This window comes from Furipterus horrens, unplaced genomic scaffold (genome assembly GCF_987537825.1).
Source record: "Furipterus horrens unplaced genomic scaffold, mFurHor1.1.pri manual_scaffold_2, whole genome shotgun sequence".
NCBI classification, from domain to species: domain Eukaryota; kingdom Metazoa; phylum Chordata; class Mammalia; order Chiroptera; family Furipteridae; genus Furipterus; species Furipterus horrens.
In genome coordinates, this window is record NW_028327172.1 from 31,975,898 (window position 1) to 31,991,643 (window position 15,746).

At 50.1% G+C, this 15,746-nt stretch overlaps 1 protein-coding gene and 1 long non-coding RNA gene across 3 annotated transcripts in view; one reads left to right on the forward strand and one right to left on the reverse strand.

Annotated features, from left to right (window-relative positions):
• The window catches only part of PTPN5 (protein tyrosine phosphatase non-receptor type 5), a 49,046-nt gene that overhangs the window by 20,368 nt on the left and 12,932 nt on the right, over nucleotides 1-15,746 (forward strand). For both annotated transcript variants that reach the window (XM_090263252.1, XM_090263258.1), the window contains exons 3-5: nucleotides 14,386-14,579; nucleotides 15,115-15,198; nucleotides 15,357-15,434. In XM_090263252.1, the coding sequence (XP_090119378.1) occupies nucleotides 14,386-14,579; nucleotides 15,115-15,198; nucleotides 15,357-15,434 (356 nt within the window). The remainder of the gene's footprint in view (nucleotides 1-14,385; nucleotides 14,580-15,114; nucleotides 15,199-15,356; nucleotides 15,435-15,746) is intronic.
• LOC150018092 (uncharacterized) lies at nucleotides 62-6,291 on the reverse strand. The gene is made up of 4 exons (XR_016509191.1): nucleotides 6,199-6,291; nucleotides 4,508-4,891; nucleotides 1,032-1,174; nucleotides 62-470 (listed from the first exon to the last, which is right to left on the reverse strand). It is a non-coding gene; the product is annotated as an uncharacterized LOC150018092 (long non-coding RNA).

Genomic DNA, 15,746 nt, shown 5'->3' on the forward strand with positions numbered 1-15,746 from the left:
TAATCATCCCAGCTCTCAAGAAGTTGTTTATACCTTTAAAAAGTTCAGCCTTCCATTTAAGCTTATTTCTCCTTTCCAGGTCTCCTGTTTTGGCTCTCTGTAGCGATCTAACAAACCATATCAGATCTTAGTGGCTTAAAAAAATCATTTTATTTGCTCACAATTTGGAGAGTCACACAGGGTCCAGCTGGGCAGTTCTGTTCCGTGTGGCATCAGCTGAGGTCATTCACTTAGCTGTATGCACCTGGCACTAGGCTGGGATAGAAGGTCCGAAAACATTTTTCTCACATGTGTGGCACCTCAATGCTTCTTCATGAGGCCTTTCTCTCCATGCAGCACCCTTGGGCTTCCTCACGGCATGGTGGTCTCAAGGTAGACTTCTCATACGGCAGCTGATTTCTAAGGAATGGGGGCAAAGACAGCAGCTTCAGGAGGCCCAGAAGTTACATGGTGTCACTTCACAGGACGGGCTGGGATTCAAGGGAGGGAAATCAGTTTCAGCTTTTCACAAGAGAAGTGCAGAGCATCAGTGGACATCTGCAATGCACTAGCTCTTCCTCTTTATAAACTGTCACATTCCTCCTAATCCTAGCTTCTTCCTGCCCTGAATCTTCCTTCCTTCCAACTCCATCTCATGTCCCATTCTCCTCCCTTCCTGCTCCAGCCTTCCATTACTTAAGCTACTCACCCTCTACACAACAGTTTAAGTCTTCAGCGAGCACAGCCACGTGCAGGCCCACCCCTAATGTTTGTAGAGCCTATCTGTATTATGTCTGTGTCTAAATAGTTAAAAATTAGAAGTCAAGCTAGCAAGCCTTTAAATGAAATATATTCTATCCTTCTCCCCTGACAAGTAGTCCTTTGTAAGGAGCTTGAAAGCCAGGTTCAGATTTAGAATTCTGACTCCTCAGTCTGCTGGACCCCAAGAAAAGGCAGTTCCTGCCTCCCCTAACTCTGTCCACCCTCACCAGGGCCCCCATGTGCATCTTTGTAGATGGGTCCCCAGCCCATACATCCAAGGTTCAACACACCTTCTGCCAACAGTCACTTCTTGGCCAGTCCTAGGGATGCACAGCAGCACAGCAGTCAGGGAAGAGAGTCACACAGGCCCAGGTATCAGGCTCGTCACTGTTTGGGCAGGGGCATCTGGGGTTTGTGTTGCCTGGTACCTGGTCTAAAGAAAGGAATGTCCCTTTGGCTCTGGCTCCATGACTTCTCACCATGAAGAGGAGCATGCCTGTGAGGGATCGAAACAGGCCCCCACCTCAAGTGTGAGGCCAGCGTGAGGGGCATTTTCCTGAGTGTGAGGACAGGACTGGATGTGTCTGCCCCTGCACTGGGCAGCACCTTCCACAGGTGGGCTTGGATAAGCCCCCGTGGTGCCCCAGCCCTCCACGGTCCCCCTGACACCGCCCCTGTGAAGTGGGAAACGCAGTCTTCGCATGGAAGTCGTGAGGATGGGTGAGATAAGGGATGTGGAAGGGGGCTTGTATGCCATGCTGTCTCAGTCACAGGGCGTTTTTTATGGTTTCTTTTTGTTGGATTGAGAAGCCCTGGACGGTAGTGAATTGGAGCTCTGTTTCTTCTGAACTTGAGGTCTTGTGTGAACCGCTTGACGTCTCCAAACTTTGGAACTTCACCTACGCACACACACACAAACATGACGCCATGAGACAGGTGGGGCTGCTTATTAGGACCCCAGTGCTGTTTCTTTTTTAATCCTGGGTGATTAAAACCTGGAGGATCTAAGGGACCAGGGAAAGTCCTCCTTAAGGAAGGAACTAGGCTATTTAACCAAGCATATGCAGACATCAGCTGGAGCCCCTTTGCCTTTTCAAACAAAAACTGAGACACCTGCCCCCAACTGCCCTCCACCTAATCCTAAACAAAGATGAGGCTTTGCATATAGCACCCCTCTTCTAAGCACCAAGCATCGGCCTCCCCTCCCTTCAGTCCCCCCACCTCTCAGCCTGGCTTTTCTTTGCTATAAGTACTAACACCGGGAGGTGGTTCCCAAAACCAACCCTGACCCATTCGGCACGTGGCTAACTAAGTAGGACCGTTACATCCTTTCAGTCGTTTTTGCCCACATCCCTGCTGAACATCACTTAGCTTAAGACAGACCATTTCTCCATCACAAACAAGATCATCTGGAGCATGCGTCTGCCCTCCACCCAGCCCCAGCTCACCCTCTGCCAACTAGAGCCGCCCACCCAGTTATTTTTGCATCCACACCAAGGTCGCCCCTCAGCCACTCCCGGCCTCTCAGGCCTGCCTCTCCCTAGTGGGAACCCTGGTCTGCTGTGAAAGTCCTCATTACCCGAGGAATGGATCAAACTGTTTCTATAAGTTACATTTTGCTACAGTTTTTATGTTCGTATATTGTTTCCATTCTTTCTTTTTTCAAATAATATTTTTGCTTTTCCATTGCAGTTGACATACAGTATTATATTAGTTTTAGGTGTACAATGCAGTGGTTAGACACTTCTGTAACTTAGGAAGCTATATGTGCATGTATTTTTAATTTGTAAATACTGTGTTCTGTTAGATCTCATTCCTTCCCCTGAGCACTCTGTCTCTGGGCTCCCTCCATGGTGCCATATGTCCTTGGATCCTTTGCTCCTAAGGGCTGCACAGTGTTCCCCAGTGTGTCCCTACACACTTGGCCTATGAGCTCCCCCAGGTGACGGGCCTGCTGAAGCCTCCACTCCCCTCACCCCCACCACAGATAGCAAGGAAGGGGATCTCCACTGATATGCCCTCTTAGGGACTGTGTGAGAACTTCTTTGTGCAGAACCACCAGTTTCCAGGCTTTTCTCCTTTTTTAATATATTTTATTGATTATGCTGGTACAGTTGTCCCAATTTTCCCCCTTTGCCCCATCCACCCAGTACCCCATTCCCTCCAGCAATCACCCCCCCTTAGTTCATGTCCATGGATCGTGCATAAAAGTTCTTTGGCTTCACCCTTTCCTGTATTATTCTTAACTTCCCCCTGTCTATTCTGTACCTTTCAATTATGCTTCTTAATTCCTGCACCATTTCCCCCATTCTCCTCCTTCCTCCTCCCAGCGGATAACCCTTCATATGAACTTCATACCTATGATTCTGTTCCTGTGCTGCTTGTTTGCTTAGTTTGTTTTTTAGATTCAATTGTTGATTGTTGTGCATTTGTTGCCATTTTAATGTTCATAGTTTTGATCTTCTTTTTCATTTATAATTTATTTTAACATTTCATATAATAATGGCTTGGTGATGATGAACGCCTTTAGTTTTACCTTGTCTGGGAAGCGCTTCATCTGCCCTTCCATTCTAAATGATGGCTTTACTGGATACAGTAGTCTTGGTTGTAGGCCCTTGCTTTTCACCACCTTGAAATACTTTTTGCCAGTCCCTTCATGCCTGCAAGAAATCAGGCTGACAGTCTTATAGGAACTCCTTTGTAGGTAACTCTCTGCTTTTCTCTTGCTGCTTTTAAGATTCTCTCTTTATCTTTAACCTTTGGCATTTTAATTATGATGTCTTGGTCCTCTTTGGATCCAACTTGTTTGGAACACTGTTCTTCCTGGACTTGCATGTCTTATTTCCTTCAACAAATTAGGGAAGTTTTCTTTCATTATTTTTTCAAATACATTTTCAATTTCTTGCTCTTGCTCTTCCTCTTCTCCTTCTGGCATCCCTATGATTCAGATGTTGATGTGTTTGAAAATGCCTTGGAGGCTCCTTAACCTATCCTTGTTTATTTTTTTGTTTTTTTTTTTTATTCTTTTTGTCTTCTTGCTGTTCTGATGGAATGTTTTTTTCTTCCTTATGTTCCAAATCATTGATTTGATTCTTGGCTTCATCCCCTCCCTGTTGGTTCCCTGTAGACTTTTCTTTACTTCACTTAATGTAAACTTCATTTTTGCCTGGGTCTTTTTTATGCCATTGAAGTACCCAGTGAGTTCCTTGAGCATCCTGATAACCAGTGTTTTGAACTCTTTTGCTTATCTCCATTTCATCTAGTTCTTTTCCTGGGATTTTGTTCTGTTCTTTCATTTGGGCCATATTCTTTGTCTCCTCAATTTGGCAGCCCTCCTGTGTTTGTTTCTGTGTATCAGGTAGAGCTGCTTTTACTCCCTGTCTTAGTAGCCTGGCCTATTGTAGAAAAGCACACCTGTAAATTGTATGGGGTGGGGTCTTAGGTGATCACCAGGGGGAAGCAACCCATGTTGCTGCTCTCTAGCTCTGTGTGTAGAAGGGCTCAGAGAGGGGACATTGTCACTGCCTGTCCTCTGGACTTTTGCCTGCGAGGGAGCTATCTCCCAGCACTCACCCTGTTGCCAGTCTCCCCATATGCCACTGTGCCCTTTCAGCTGTTGCCTTGGTGCTGAACCCCAGAAGGGTGCGTCTGCCTAAGTCCTAAATCTGCTGTGGGCCCTTTAAGAGGAATCTCTTGAGAATCCCACAGTTTCTTCTGCCGCCCCACCCCCCACAGGGTTTTACAGCTAGAAGTTATAGAGACTTACCTTCCTGGCAATGGAACCCTAGGCTAGGTGGTCTGGCCTGGGGCTGGGATCCCTCACGTCTGAGGTTTCCCTCCTGGGTTTTATCCATCACGCATGGGTGCAGGACCGCCCATTCCATGTCTCCACACCTCTCTGTGCCTCTCTGCGACTGCCCCTCCTACCCATCTGTATGAATGTGGCTTCTTTAAATCCTTGGTTGTCAGACTTCCATACAGCTCAATTTTCTGATGAATCTGTGTGATATTTGTTTTGTAGTCTAGCTGTAATTTTTGCTGTAGTTGTGTGAGGAGGCAAAGCATGTTTACACTCCATCTTGACCAGAAAACCCCAGTTTCCAGACTTTTCTACTTCTCACACTGGTTCAAGGAGAGGATCTGGAAGAAGCTAAAACAGAGAAAACCAAAAAGAAGTGGTGTGGGTAGAAGCTGGGGAGATAAGCAGGAGTCCAAGCATGCTGGGCCTTCCTTGTTGGCCATGGAAAGACTTTTGGTCTTTATCCTAAGAACAAGGGGAACTAAAGCTGGGGCTCATATTTTTTAAGTGGTGTTTAGTACTTGAAGGGCCCTTAAAGACCCTCTGTCACACTCAATTTACAGAAGGTCTCTGAAGTCCACGAAGGCAGGGAGATGCCCAGGGTTACTCAGCCCTTCAGGGGAAGAACTGAGCTGCCACTTCACCAGTGTCGTGAGGCTCTGGGTTATAAAGGGCCATCAAGGGTGGCAGCCTCTGGAGGCTTGGGATTGGTTGCTACTGCTCTTCTGGGGGTTCTCAGGTCATTGTTGCCTGGACTCTCCTACACCTCTGAGGGCACTTACCAGGACCCACAAAGAACCCCAAGCCGGGACCCAGCCTTCTGTTGCCATCAGACTCAGACCTGCAGATCCCCACTGTGAAGCTTCCCATTCTGCCCTCATGGGCAAGAACTGACCCAGAGGGTGAAGGATCTGCATGCTAATCTTGGGGCTTACTCTGTGGACCTCAGTTTCCTCATCTGTGAAATAGGAGGATGGAACAAGCTGCCCTCTCAAGTCTGTCCCTTCCTCCCTATGCATTTGTGCTTAAGTCTCAAGAGCTTGAGGCCTCTGGCACCTCATTGCACCAGGTCCTGCCTCTCTGTGGGTTCTTTTAGTTTTTAGTGTGGGGGGGGTGCTGCACCCTCAGAGTTTCATTGACCCCCTTCACCCTTGTACTTCTGGGCCTGCACTCCAGAGAAGCACAAAGAACTGGGCCTTTGTTTGCAGCAACAAAGCTGTTTGGTTCTGTTTCAGATAGAACCATTTTGTTATATCCCATCAAAATAGAACTTGAGTTGCATTTTGTTTTGAAAGCTTGTTAGCATTCTGGTTTTAAATAACTGGCAGAGACAAAGCTGCCCCACTTCTGCCACCCCCAATCCATGCCCACTGCAGTTGCTGCCAGCAGCCTCAAAGCCCCTACCCACGTAGGGGCAGGGACCCAGGGTCCTCCTGGGGGCCCACCTGGCATATGAAAGGGAAGTCCTTACAGCTGCCTCTTGCCTCAGCTCCCTTCCCCTCATTCCCCTTCTCTCTAAATTCTGGCTACAATTTATTCTGTATTCACATGTGCCAGGCACCAGGCTCAGCTCTTCGCATGTTTTACCTTATGGCATTCTGAGAATCCAAGAAGCAAGTCGTATCTTTATTGTCCAGAGGAGAGAGTAAGTCACTTACCCAAAGTCACATAGGTGGTCAATGGCAAAGGCAGGCCTCCAACCGAAGTCTGTGTGACTCCGAAGCTTTTGCTGTGAGCCATTACAAGAAGCCACTCCCTGGAAACAAAGGCACTTGTGGGGACAGGAGAAGCTGCAGCACAGCCTTGTAGGGTGAGGTCCTGGAACTATTTCCTGTGACTTGGAAATGTGCCTACCGAGAGCATCTACAAACAGGTCCCGTTCTTGCCTCTTGACCTGCCCCCTTCTCTAGCACAGCCTCTCAGGTGTCTGCAGACAGCATTCACCACCCACCCCCAGCCTCTCCCTCTCCAGACTAAGCAGCCGACACCCTTGATTCCCAGACCCTCCCATCATCTTGGTCCCAGTCTTGCTTTTCTCTGTCCCTGCGTGTCAGGGTATGCTCCATCCTGGGTGGGCTGAAGCTCCTTCTCAGCCTGACTTCCTCTCAACAAGGAGGAGGAGGAAGCAGCAGAGACCTAGCCTGGGGTGGACCGCACAGAGTCCAGTTAAGAGGAGAGATCCAGCTGCCTGGGTCTGAGTCCCAGCTCTTCTCCACACAAGCCATGATGGCCTTGGGCAAGTCACTTAACCTCTCAGACTTCTGTTTTTCTGTCTATAAAATGAGGACGGTCCTCTTACCTACCTTATGCGACAGTTATAGGAACAGAGTGAGACAATATTGGTACAGTCACTGGTGCACTTAGCACTGTGCCTTGCTAGGCTTGTTAAGAGAAAGGACAGTGTAGGATTCTACAGCCTGAAGGAGGCAGAGCTTGCTTAGCCCAAGCCTCAGACCCGCAGGTTTGCACCCTGTGTCAGTCTGGGAACCAGGGCCTCCAGCCCGAAGAAAGTCGCTGAGGAGGGCTCTGTGTCGGACAGAAGGGAGAGCACTACAGCTGCCCCCTTGCCCTCCCTTTGTTGTCCGACTTTCTCACCTCGCTTGAGGTGGGTTCCCAGGACAATGACTTTAAACACACCGCACAAAAGTCCCGTACCAATGATTTTCTGACCGTCCGCATGCGCCTAAAGCGCAGCTATCCTCCTGCTTCATCGCCTGTCTGCTCAGTGTCAGGACTGATGACTTTGATTCAGAATTCAAAATTTCCAGAGCGTCCGTTGTGTCTAGTGCCCCCGCTCCCATTCTCTCTCTCTTCTCCCTTCTCCTCTCTCTGTCTCCATAAGGCAGCCTCAGGGTACCCAGGTTTCTTACGCGGCTGCTGAGGTTTCCAGAGCAGGAGTCCTGAGAGAGTTGGCAGAGGCCATGTGGACCTCTGTAACCCCGCCTCCACCGTCCTACGGCATCCCTCCTGCCATATTCCCATCTTTAAGTAGTCACCCAGGTCAAGGGGTAAGGGACGTAGGCCCCACCTGCTGGTGCTGAAGATGCCCAGACAGGTTTGAAGACCACCACAGGAATCGAGTTGCAGAGAGGTTCAACAGCTTGCCCAATCAGCTAGTTTATAAGTGGTGAGCTCCTATGTTCTAGTCCGGAACCCAGTTTCCCTTGCCCGTGCCACCCTGCCTGCCCGGGGAAGGCAGAGATGAGCAAGACGTGGGCCCTGCCCTCAGCCAGCGTACCGTCCAAAGGGACCAGACACCGACTCACTTCCAGCCCAGGTCCTTGTCCTCTCACCGCCTCCTTCTGTGGATTTGTCAGCTGGGTTGCTCACTGAGGAGCTGGAAGGGTTGTGGGAAGCTCGGGCAAACTCTCAGAACCCAGCAGCCCCCATCAGTTTGCCTCTGCCCAGAGGAGCTAGAAATTTTTTCCTGCCAGGGCTGTCCTCGCTCCTAGGAGTCCTGCTGGTCAGCGTGAGTACTGTGATACAGAACATCCCGAGGGCACAGAGCTGGGGCTCAGGAAGTGTTTGCCCAGTGAAAACATCGTTTCAAGGAATCTTCTGTCACCCCAACACATCCCCTCTGGCTCCTAGTTTGCCTGCTCTGTGCTCCCCAGAAGATAGCAGAAAATAGGGGGCCACTCCTGCAGCCTCTCCCAGTGAGGACAGGGTCCACAGCAGTGCGGGGCTAGCAAGGCCAGGCTGTCCCCTCAGAGCCCGGGGCAGCGCTGACAGGTGTGGTGATTGTGATGGTGGAAATGGCTGATTGGGACTATTCCTTTAGACTCTTCCACCCCTTCTCCGTCCCTCTGGCAACACCTTGGTTCTGCATTCGGGGCCTACCCAAGCAGAAGTTCAAAATAGGCCGAGTTAGCCTGCCCCACCCTAGCTTTCCAGATCTTTCTGTGGAACAGCAGAAAGATCATGAACTGTGGAGGCCCACAGACCTAGGTTCAAATCCCAATTCTGACACTTCTGGCTCTGTGACCCTGGGCAAGTGACTTAACTTCTCTGTACCTCTGTGGCTCCACGTGTGAGATTGGACAATAACGTCAGCTCAAAGCATGTTCTGGTTGTTGAATAGCATAAGGCTCAGCATATGGCTGGCTCAGAGCTGGCAGAGGGGGAGTATATGGGAAGGTGAGTCTTCCCTGTTGGTTAACCCCCCTCACGAAGGTGGGAACCATCAGAAAACCCCTCCGGCCTTCCATTCATCCCTTCCACACTCCCTTCATCCCCACCGTGAGACAGGAGCAATAATCCTGTAGATAAGTGTCCATGTCTAATGGTGGGACCTCAGACCCAGTGATAGGCTGTGAAGCCCAGCACCGTCTCCCAGATAGAGGAGGCCACCTTCTGAAACATTGAGGGGTGGAGTGTTGCAGATTTCTTAAAGGTGCTGTGAAGTAGAGAGCAGAATACCTGAGTTAGTCATCTTGTGTGTTGGTTAATGGTATGGGCTCTGAAGACAGACTGCCCGAGTTCTAGTCAGTTTACCCATTTATTAGCTGACCTTGGCCAAATGACTTGACTTCTGTGTGCCTCAGTTTCTTCATCTATAAAATGGGAGTAACAGTAGCACCTACCTTCTAGGATTGTTGTAAATACTAAACGTGTTAATATAGGAAAAGCGCTTAGAGCGGCACCCAGCCTGTGGTAAGCACTCATTATGTGTTAGCTAATAGTGGTCATAAGACTGGCCAACGTCCTAGTTCTGCCATTGGTTGGCTCTTGACCTTGAACAACCCACTCCCCATCTCTGGACCTCAGTTTCCCCATCTAAGAAATTAGCAGACTAGCCCAGATACCCCTCAGGGCCTGTAAGGCTCTGGCATCATTGTTCTAGAAGCCCAGGCAGGACTGACTGTGAGGTTCTGTTGGTCTGGGTCCCCTGTGACTATGTAGGCAATACCAAGAGGTCACCCTGACCATGTTTGGGATGGTAAGAAAAGCTGAATGGGACCGAACCAACCTCCCAGCTCATATAAACAGGAAGAGGCTGAGTCGCCTTCTGCTCCAGTTCCGGTGTGCCGGTGGGCTGGCAGCTGGCAGCTCCAGGGATGAGTCACTGACGGGAGCAACCACGGGTTCTCCAGCTCAGGGGGTGCCAGGCCCGGGCACACAGTAGCTGCAGAGTTTAATGGTGGGGTTCAGGTGCTAGGCGACAGCACAGGGATCATAGTATTTCCACAAGTCCCAGGTAAACCTGTAGCATGTTTACCTGCAGGCCTTACGCAGCATCTCCAAGGGCTTTGACGTAGGATCTGGAGCTCCTGCCTTCCAGGACTTCGCCCCTCCATACACTGTGGCCTTTGAGGAGCCGTCAGCTGGAGGTCAAGGACAAAAGCTCTCCCACCCCCACCCAGCTGGTTATGGTTCAAGGTTCCCCCAGATACAGGGACCGCCCTCCCACCCTCCCTCCCAGGCTCTCACCATCTCCCTGCCTTTGCTGCAGTGACCCTTTCCTGAGAAGCAATGTGGCTGAATGGAAAGACCCCTTGGTGTCAGGAAGCCATGGGTTCGAATGTCAGGTCTGCACTTACTCCAGCAAGCCACTTAACCTCGCTAAGCCTCGATTCCCATGCCTGGAAAATCCCCTTCACTGTGCGCAAGAGGCAAACGCATGAGGAGCTGGCGCGATGTGCAATCTCTGTCAGCAAGCTGCCTCTGAGTCAGGGTTTCATGCATGGCAAAGCAGCTACCTCGCTGTGAACTGTTGAAAAGCCAGTCCTTGACACAAGCAACCGCCTCTCACCGACAAAACAGGGCTGATGATGATAATACCTACCTCACAGGGCTTCTGAGAGAAGCAAATGCAACTGTGTGTGCAGAAATGCCTTGCGGGTTGCACAGGGCCTGCCCAGCACGGTGGCATTGTCATTCCCAAAACACAGTAGTGAGGGGAATGGTAAGCAGGGCAAGGAGAAGCACTGATGTCATCTCTGGGTGTGGGACCAGAGACTAGCAGGACAGGTGAGCCCAGGACCTCGGTGGTCCATGCAGGCAGGGACTATTTTGAGCCCCTGGGACTGCCACAGAAAAGCCTCCATCTGTGTCTCTGAGGTGTGCACACAGGGCCCCACCAGCCTGCAGTTCTGCAAGTTAGTTACCTGCCATCTTTCATATGCAAAAGTCATGATCATACATCATCAGGGGCCTGTCTTCCAAGGGGCTGTTCTACAGCAGGGTTGGTCTCAGACAGCCATACACACTCTCTCTTATATCCTACCAAGTGCATTAATTATTTTGAGCTTATTTTTAAATTTAAGTATCAATATACAATCTTATATTGGTTATATTAGTTTCAGGTATATAATATAGGGGTTCAACATTTTTATACCTTACAATGTGATCACTCCACTTAATCTAGTAATTATCTGTCACCGTTCATACTTATCACAATATTTTTTACTATATTTCCCTTTCCCTTTTTACCCACCCCTCACTCCCTCTCTTCTGGTAACCATCCCTTTGGTTGGTTTCTACCCATTGAGATGTGACAGGTGGGAATCAGGGCCCAGAGCCTGGGGTTACTGAGTAAGCCTCATGGTAACTAAACTCAAAACGGTGATCTTTTTTAAAAAATATTGTTTCTCACTAAAAATAAGTATATGTGTATGAGTATAGACATATGTATATATGTGTTTGTTTATTGGAAGAAATCTAAAATATATAAACAATGAAAAAAATCACCTCTAATTTCACCCTCCTCCAAAGAACTGTTGTTAATATCTGGCTTCTGTTGTTCCCATTAACCATGTGGGACATCTGTGGAGCACATCCTGTGTGCCAGGCATGCACTGCTGTGCACTCTACAAGTACCATCTCATGTTAATCTCTTGTCTTGCATTGGGTCTACTCCACCTTTTTATATGCACATTTATACTTTCTTAATTTTTCAGGCCAAGGGAATCATACCATTTTGTAACCTTGTCTTTCTCCATAGCATTAAAATTTCTTCCCATGTTATTAAATATTCATCTACAGAGTCATTTATAACAGCAGCATGATGTTTTATTGCAGGCAAGTTCTGTGCTTCTCAGACTGGGGTGCATGTACCCCTGAGGGCAAAGCCACAGGATAAATGTAGCATATTCTCCTGAAGCATAAATTTGCTTCGAAGCTTTGGGAGGGAAAAAGAACACATTATTATAATATCAAAACAAGTGCATATATACCATAGTATAAAACAAAGAGCACCCATGAATTTTAAAACAAAGAAGCCAAGTTCAAAATTGTGTGAGCTTGTTGTTATTCCCCAAAGATGCAAGTCGCCTGTCCTTCTACGATGGCAGGAACATCTGAGAAGCTCTGAGTTCTAGTTCAAGACCCTTTTTTTACAGATAAGGTACCTGAGACCCACGGAGAAGGGACTGTCCAAAGTCCACAGTGTGTGTTGCAAAGCCAAGCCACATGACCCTGGCCCTACCCCTCCCAGCCTTCCACATTTGTCAGCATCCCTCCACTGCTTTCTCAAAGGATGTGGGTAGAGACCTTGCCGCTTTAGTAATTAACCCTCTGCTTGTCAATAGTGGAAACTCTTGGCTTCCTTCATGATCCATCTCTTAATAGCAGCTTTTTTTTTTTTTTTCACCTTGCTGGCCAGCATCTGAACTGTGCAGTCCTGTGGTTAGTAACTGTAGCCTTTATGTGCAAAAGGTGGATGCCCTCCAGCAGCCCCCAGGGACTGCAGTAGCACTTAGATCTTTCACTTAATGTAAACATGTACCCACTGGTCTTGTTTACCCAAGAGACTAGGAATCATGTGTAATTATTATTATAATCTGACATTTATCAAGCACCTCCTAGATGCCAGGTGCCATCCTGGGTGTTTATCTATAGTCTTTATAACAGCTTTTCAAAATATGGATGAGTATACCCATATATGAGTAAGAAAACGGAGTAAAAGATTATCACTAACCCATCATCATTCATTCAATAAGTATTGTAGGTGTACATGCCAGGACTTGTGTTTAATGCTGTGGACAGTCATGATGGACAAAACTGATACCACTCGTGCTCTTATGGAACTTGCAGACAAGTGGGGGAGGTGATATTCAACAAATAATTTTACAAACTGTGGTGAGTGTGATGTAGCCCAGAGCCCTTCCAACTGCCTCAGTTTAAACCCACCCACTTATGAGCTGACTGACCTTGTGCAGGTCTATTAAACTCTCTGCACCTCCTCTTGGTCTTCTGCAAAAAGAAGATAATCATAGTACCAACTTCACAGGGGTGCTATGAGGAGGGAGTAAATGAGCAAACATAAAGCACTCAAAGCAGGGCCTTGCACATTCCAGGAGTGTTGCTGCTTGTGGAATGAAGGAGAGTCATAGGGTGCCAGGTGCAGATGATAGGGCAGGACCTTCATCTGGTGGCATCTGATTGAGTTCTATAAGATGAGTAGAAGTTAACTTGTCAAAGTGTGGAGGGTGACAGGGGCGGGAGAGCAGAGTGTTGGAGGGATGTTCCAGGCAGAGGAAGCAGCGTGTGCAAAGTACAGAGGGTGGGCTCACCTGAGGAAATGCATGGAGTGTGGCTGGAACACAGCAGGTAGGGAGCCATCCAGGGTCAGGATCTGGAAAAGAGGAGCGTAGGATGGAAATGCAGCTGTTTCCAGGACCTGGACTCTGCACCGCACTGTTGACCCAGCCCATGGGAGATGCTTGGTCAATGCAAGCATGTGGACAGACGACTACGTTGCCCTCACGTGGCCTTGGCTGTGGGTCTTCTGTTGTCACCCAACCATAAAAGGAGTTGACTGTCCCATATACACAGTTATGTGTGGACAGTTCCATTCCCACTGTCAAGTGGTACACATCCCTTTTGCTGGTCCCTCTCTTTTTGACAGTAGAATGAAACATATAGGTTTAGATGGGAACCTTCAACATCCAAGACTCGCCAAAGTAGCTGCTGCTGGAATCCCTACACTGCAGTCAGGGCCTCATATCTGCGCCAGTGGTGTTCAGACTATTTTAGTAGTGGAACCCTGTGTTGAAAGATCTTAAAGGAAATCTGTGTGGAACGGGACAGGCAGAGCGTCTATGGTTGAGCCACAGGCACAGGGACTCCAGGCACTTAGTAATACCTGGTGAACCTGAGAAAATACAAGGGCTCCATAAAGCACAGTTAGAAAACCAAGAGTTGAACCCAACTCTCATTTTCCAGGTGCAGAAACTGAGGTCCAGAGAGTGGGTGACTCTCCCAAGGTCACACAACTAGGGACAGACCCAGAACTGAATTCCAGACATTCGCTATTGATTTTACAACACGCAGATTTTTCTCGACGCCATCCTGACTGCCCCCACTGCTCAGTCTGGAGTCTCGAGGTTGGGGAAGGGCTTGTGGCTGTGATCGCGCCACGTGTCCAGCCTCCAGCCCCCGTCAGGGCCCAGAGCTCAAGAGTCAGAAACCCAGAGGGCAGGTGTGGGTGGGTGGGTTGTTCGCGTTCACGACCTGGTTGTGCCGTGCCTTTTCTCTCTCTCTCTCTTTCTCTCTCTCTCTCTCTCTCTCTCTCTCTCTTAATTGAGTTTGAGGTGGTTGTTTTTGTTTCCTTAAGAAATGGAAAAGAATGAAGCTGCGTAAACACAACGATGTTAACTCCCTGAAAAACCTCCTGCCATTTTAACTCTGTTACTGGAGAAATAAAAGAGAAATAATTTGTCCACCCACACTTAGCTGTTTCTGACGAAGGTAGGTGAATATTGCTTTGCTAATCGAGGGTGACTGCTGGAAGTGGAGCCACGCTGACTGATCCTGGATTGAGAGGAAGCCACAGGCAGCCCGGGGAGGAGCGGCCCGCGCGGGTCGCAGGCCCCGGGGCAGCGGCCGCTGTCCGCCTTCCACAGGTGCCCCCCAGCCGGTAGTGATGGAGGCCCCGGACCAGGCTGAAGGACTCACGGACTCTCAGAGAGAAATGCCGCCACCGCCCCCTCCTTCGCCGCCCTCAGAGCCAGCTCAGAAGCCGCCACCTCAAGGCACCAGCAGCCACTCCCTCACTGTCAAGAGCAGCCTGTGCCTGGTAGCTGCCTCCCAGTTCCTGGTAAGGACGCGGCAGGCCTCGTGAGGGCCTGCAGGGAGTGCGGGCTGAGGGACAGCCCTCCGCGTCCTCCCCAAGCTGGCCGCCTGGGGATGCGGAGACATGAGGGGACTTCTTGGTGTCCCTCCGTGACTCCCGGCCCTCAGGCTGGCGTGGCGAGAAGGCTGGAGTTCAGAGCTACACCCTCGATAGCTAAGCTCCTCACACCCTGCCCTCCGTAACCCCAGAAGCAGGGGCACAGCCCCCTCAAAGCCTCTGGCCCTACTGGGGTCTCTCTGAGGACTTCCTGCCTATGGAGGCATCTCTGGGAGACTTCCCTCTTTATGTATGTAGCGAAGAGGTCCCCAGGAAGGGCTTGCTCTTGGCTCCCTTTAGTCAGCTTTTCTCCAGACAGTCTCAGGCCTTCTTGGGGCACACAGTACCGGGACCCTTCCCTCGCTGTGCGGTCTGGACCTTGGGGGCCCAGGTTGAGGTGAGCTCTGCTGGGAGGGGAAGAGCGGCAAAGAGCCCAGGCTCTGAACTCAGTCCCCTGTCCCAGCTTGCCTGCGGGATGCTCTGGCTCAGCGGCTATGGCCCCGTCTGGTTGCAGAACGCCACGCTCCTGGAACAGCTGGGACCCAGGGTGAGTAAGCTCCGGGGCCTCCAGGGTAGGAGGGAGCAGGTGGGGGCCTCCCATCCCACCACCCCCACGTGGGGCTTCTCTGAGTTCCGAAGACACTCCCGCCCCCACGAAGCTTCTCCCTGCTCCCCACCCTGACCTGTTCGTCTGGCGTTCCCCAGGCCTGGCTGGGCGTTGGGACCTGGGAAGTCCCCAGTCTGCTGCTGGTCTCTGCGTCCGTGCTCCTCATTACCACCCTGGTAAGGCGCCTCCCGATCTGACCACGGTGCTCCCCTCCTCTGGCCCTGAGGCCAGATCTCCACCAGCTCCCATTAGACGTTCCGGGTAGGGCCAAGGACGGGGTAGCCGGCTCCTCCCACCACTGTGCCCAGCATGGGGTGAGAGCACCTTCGAAACTGATTACAGTGTTCTAGGCAGGGAGAAGACCAAAGCAGAAACCCCCACTCCCCACCAAGAAGCCCTTCCTTGGTCCACAAGAAACTGGGGGGTCAGGGGGAGGGAGGGGTCAAGGAGGTCAAGGTGGGACTGGAGCCTCCCATCTGTGTGAGGGG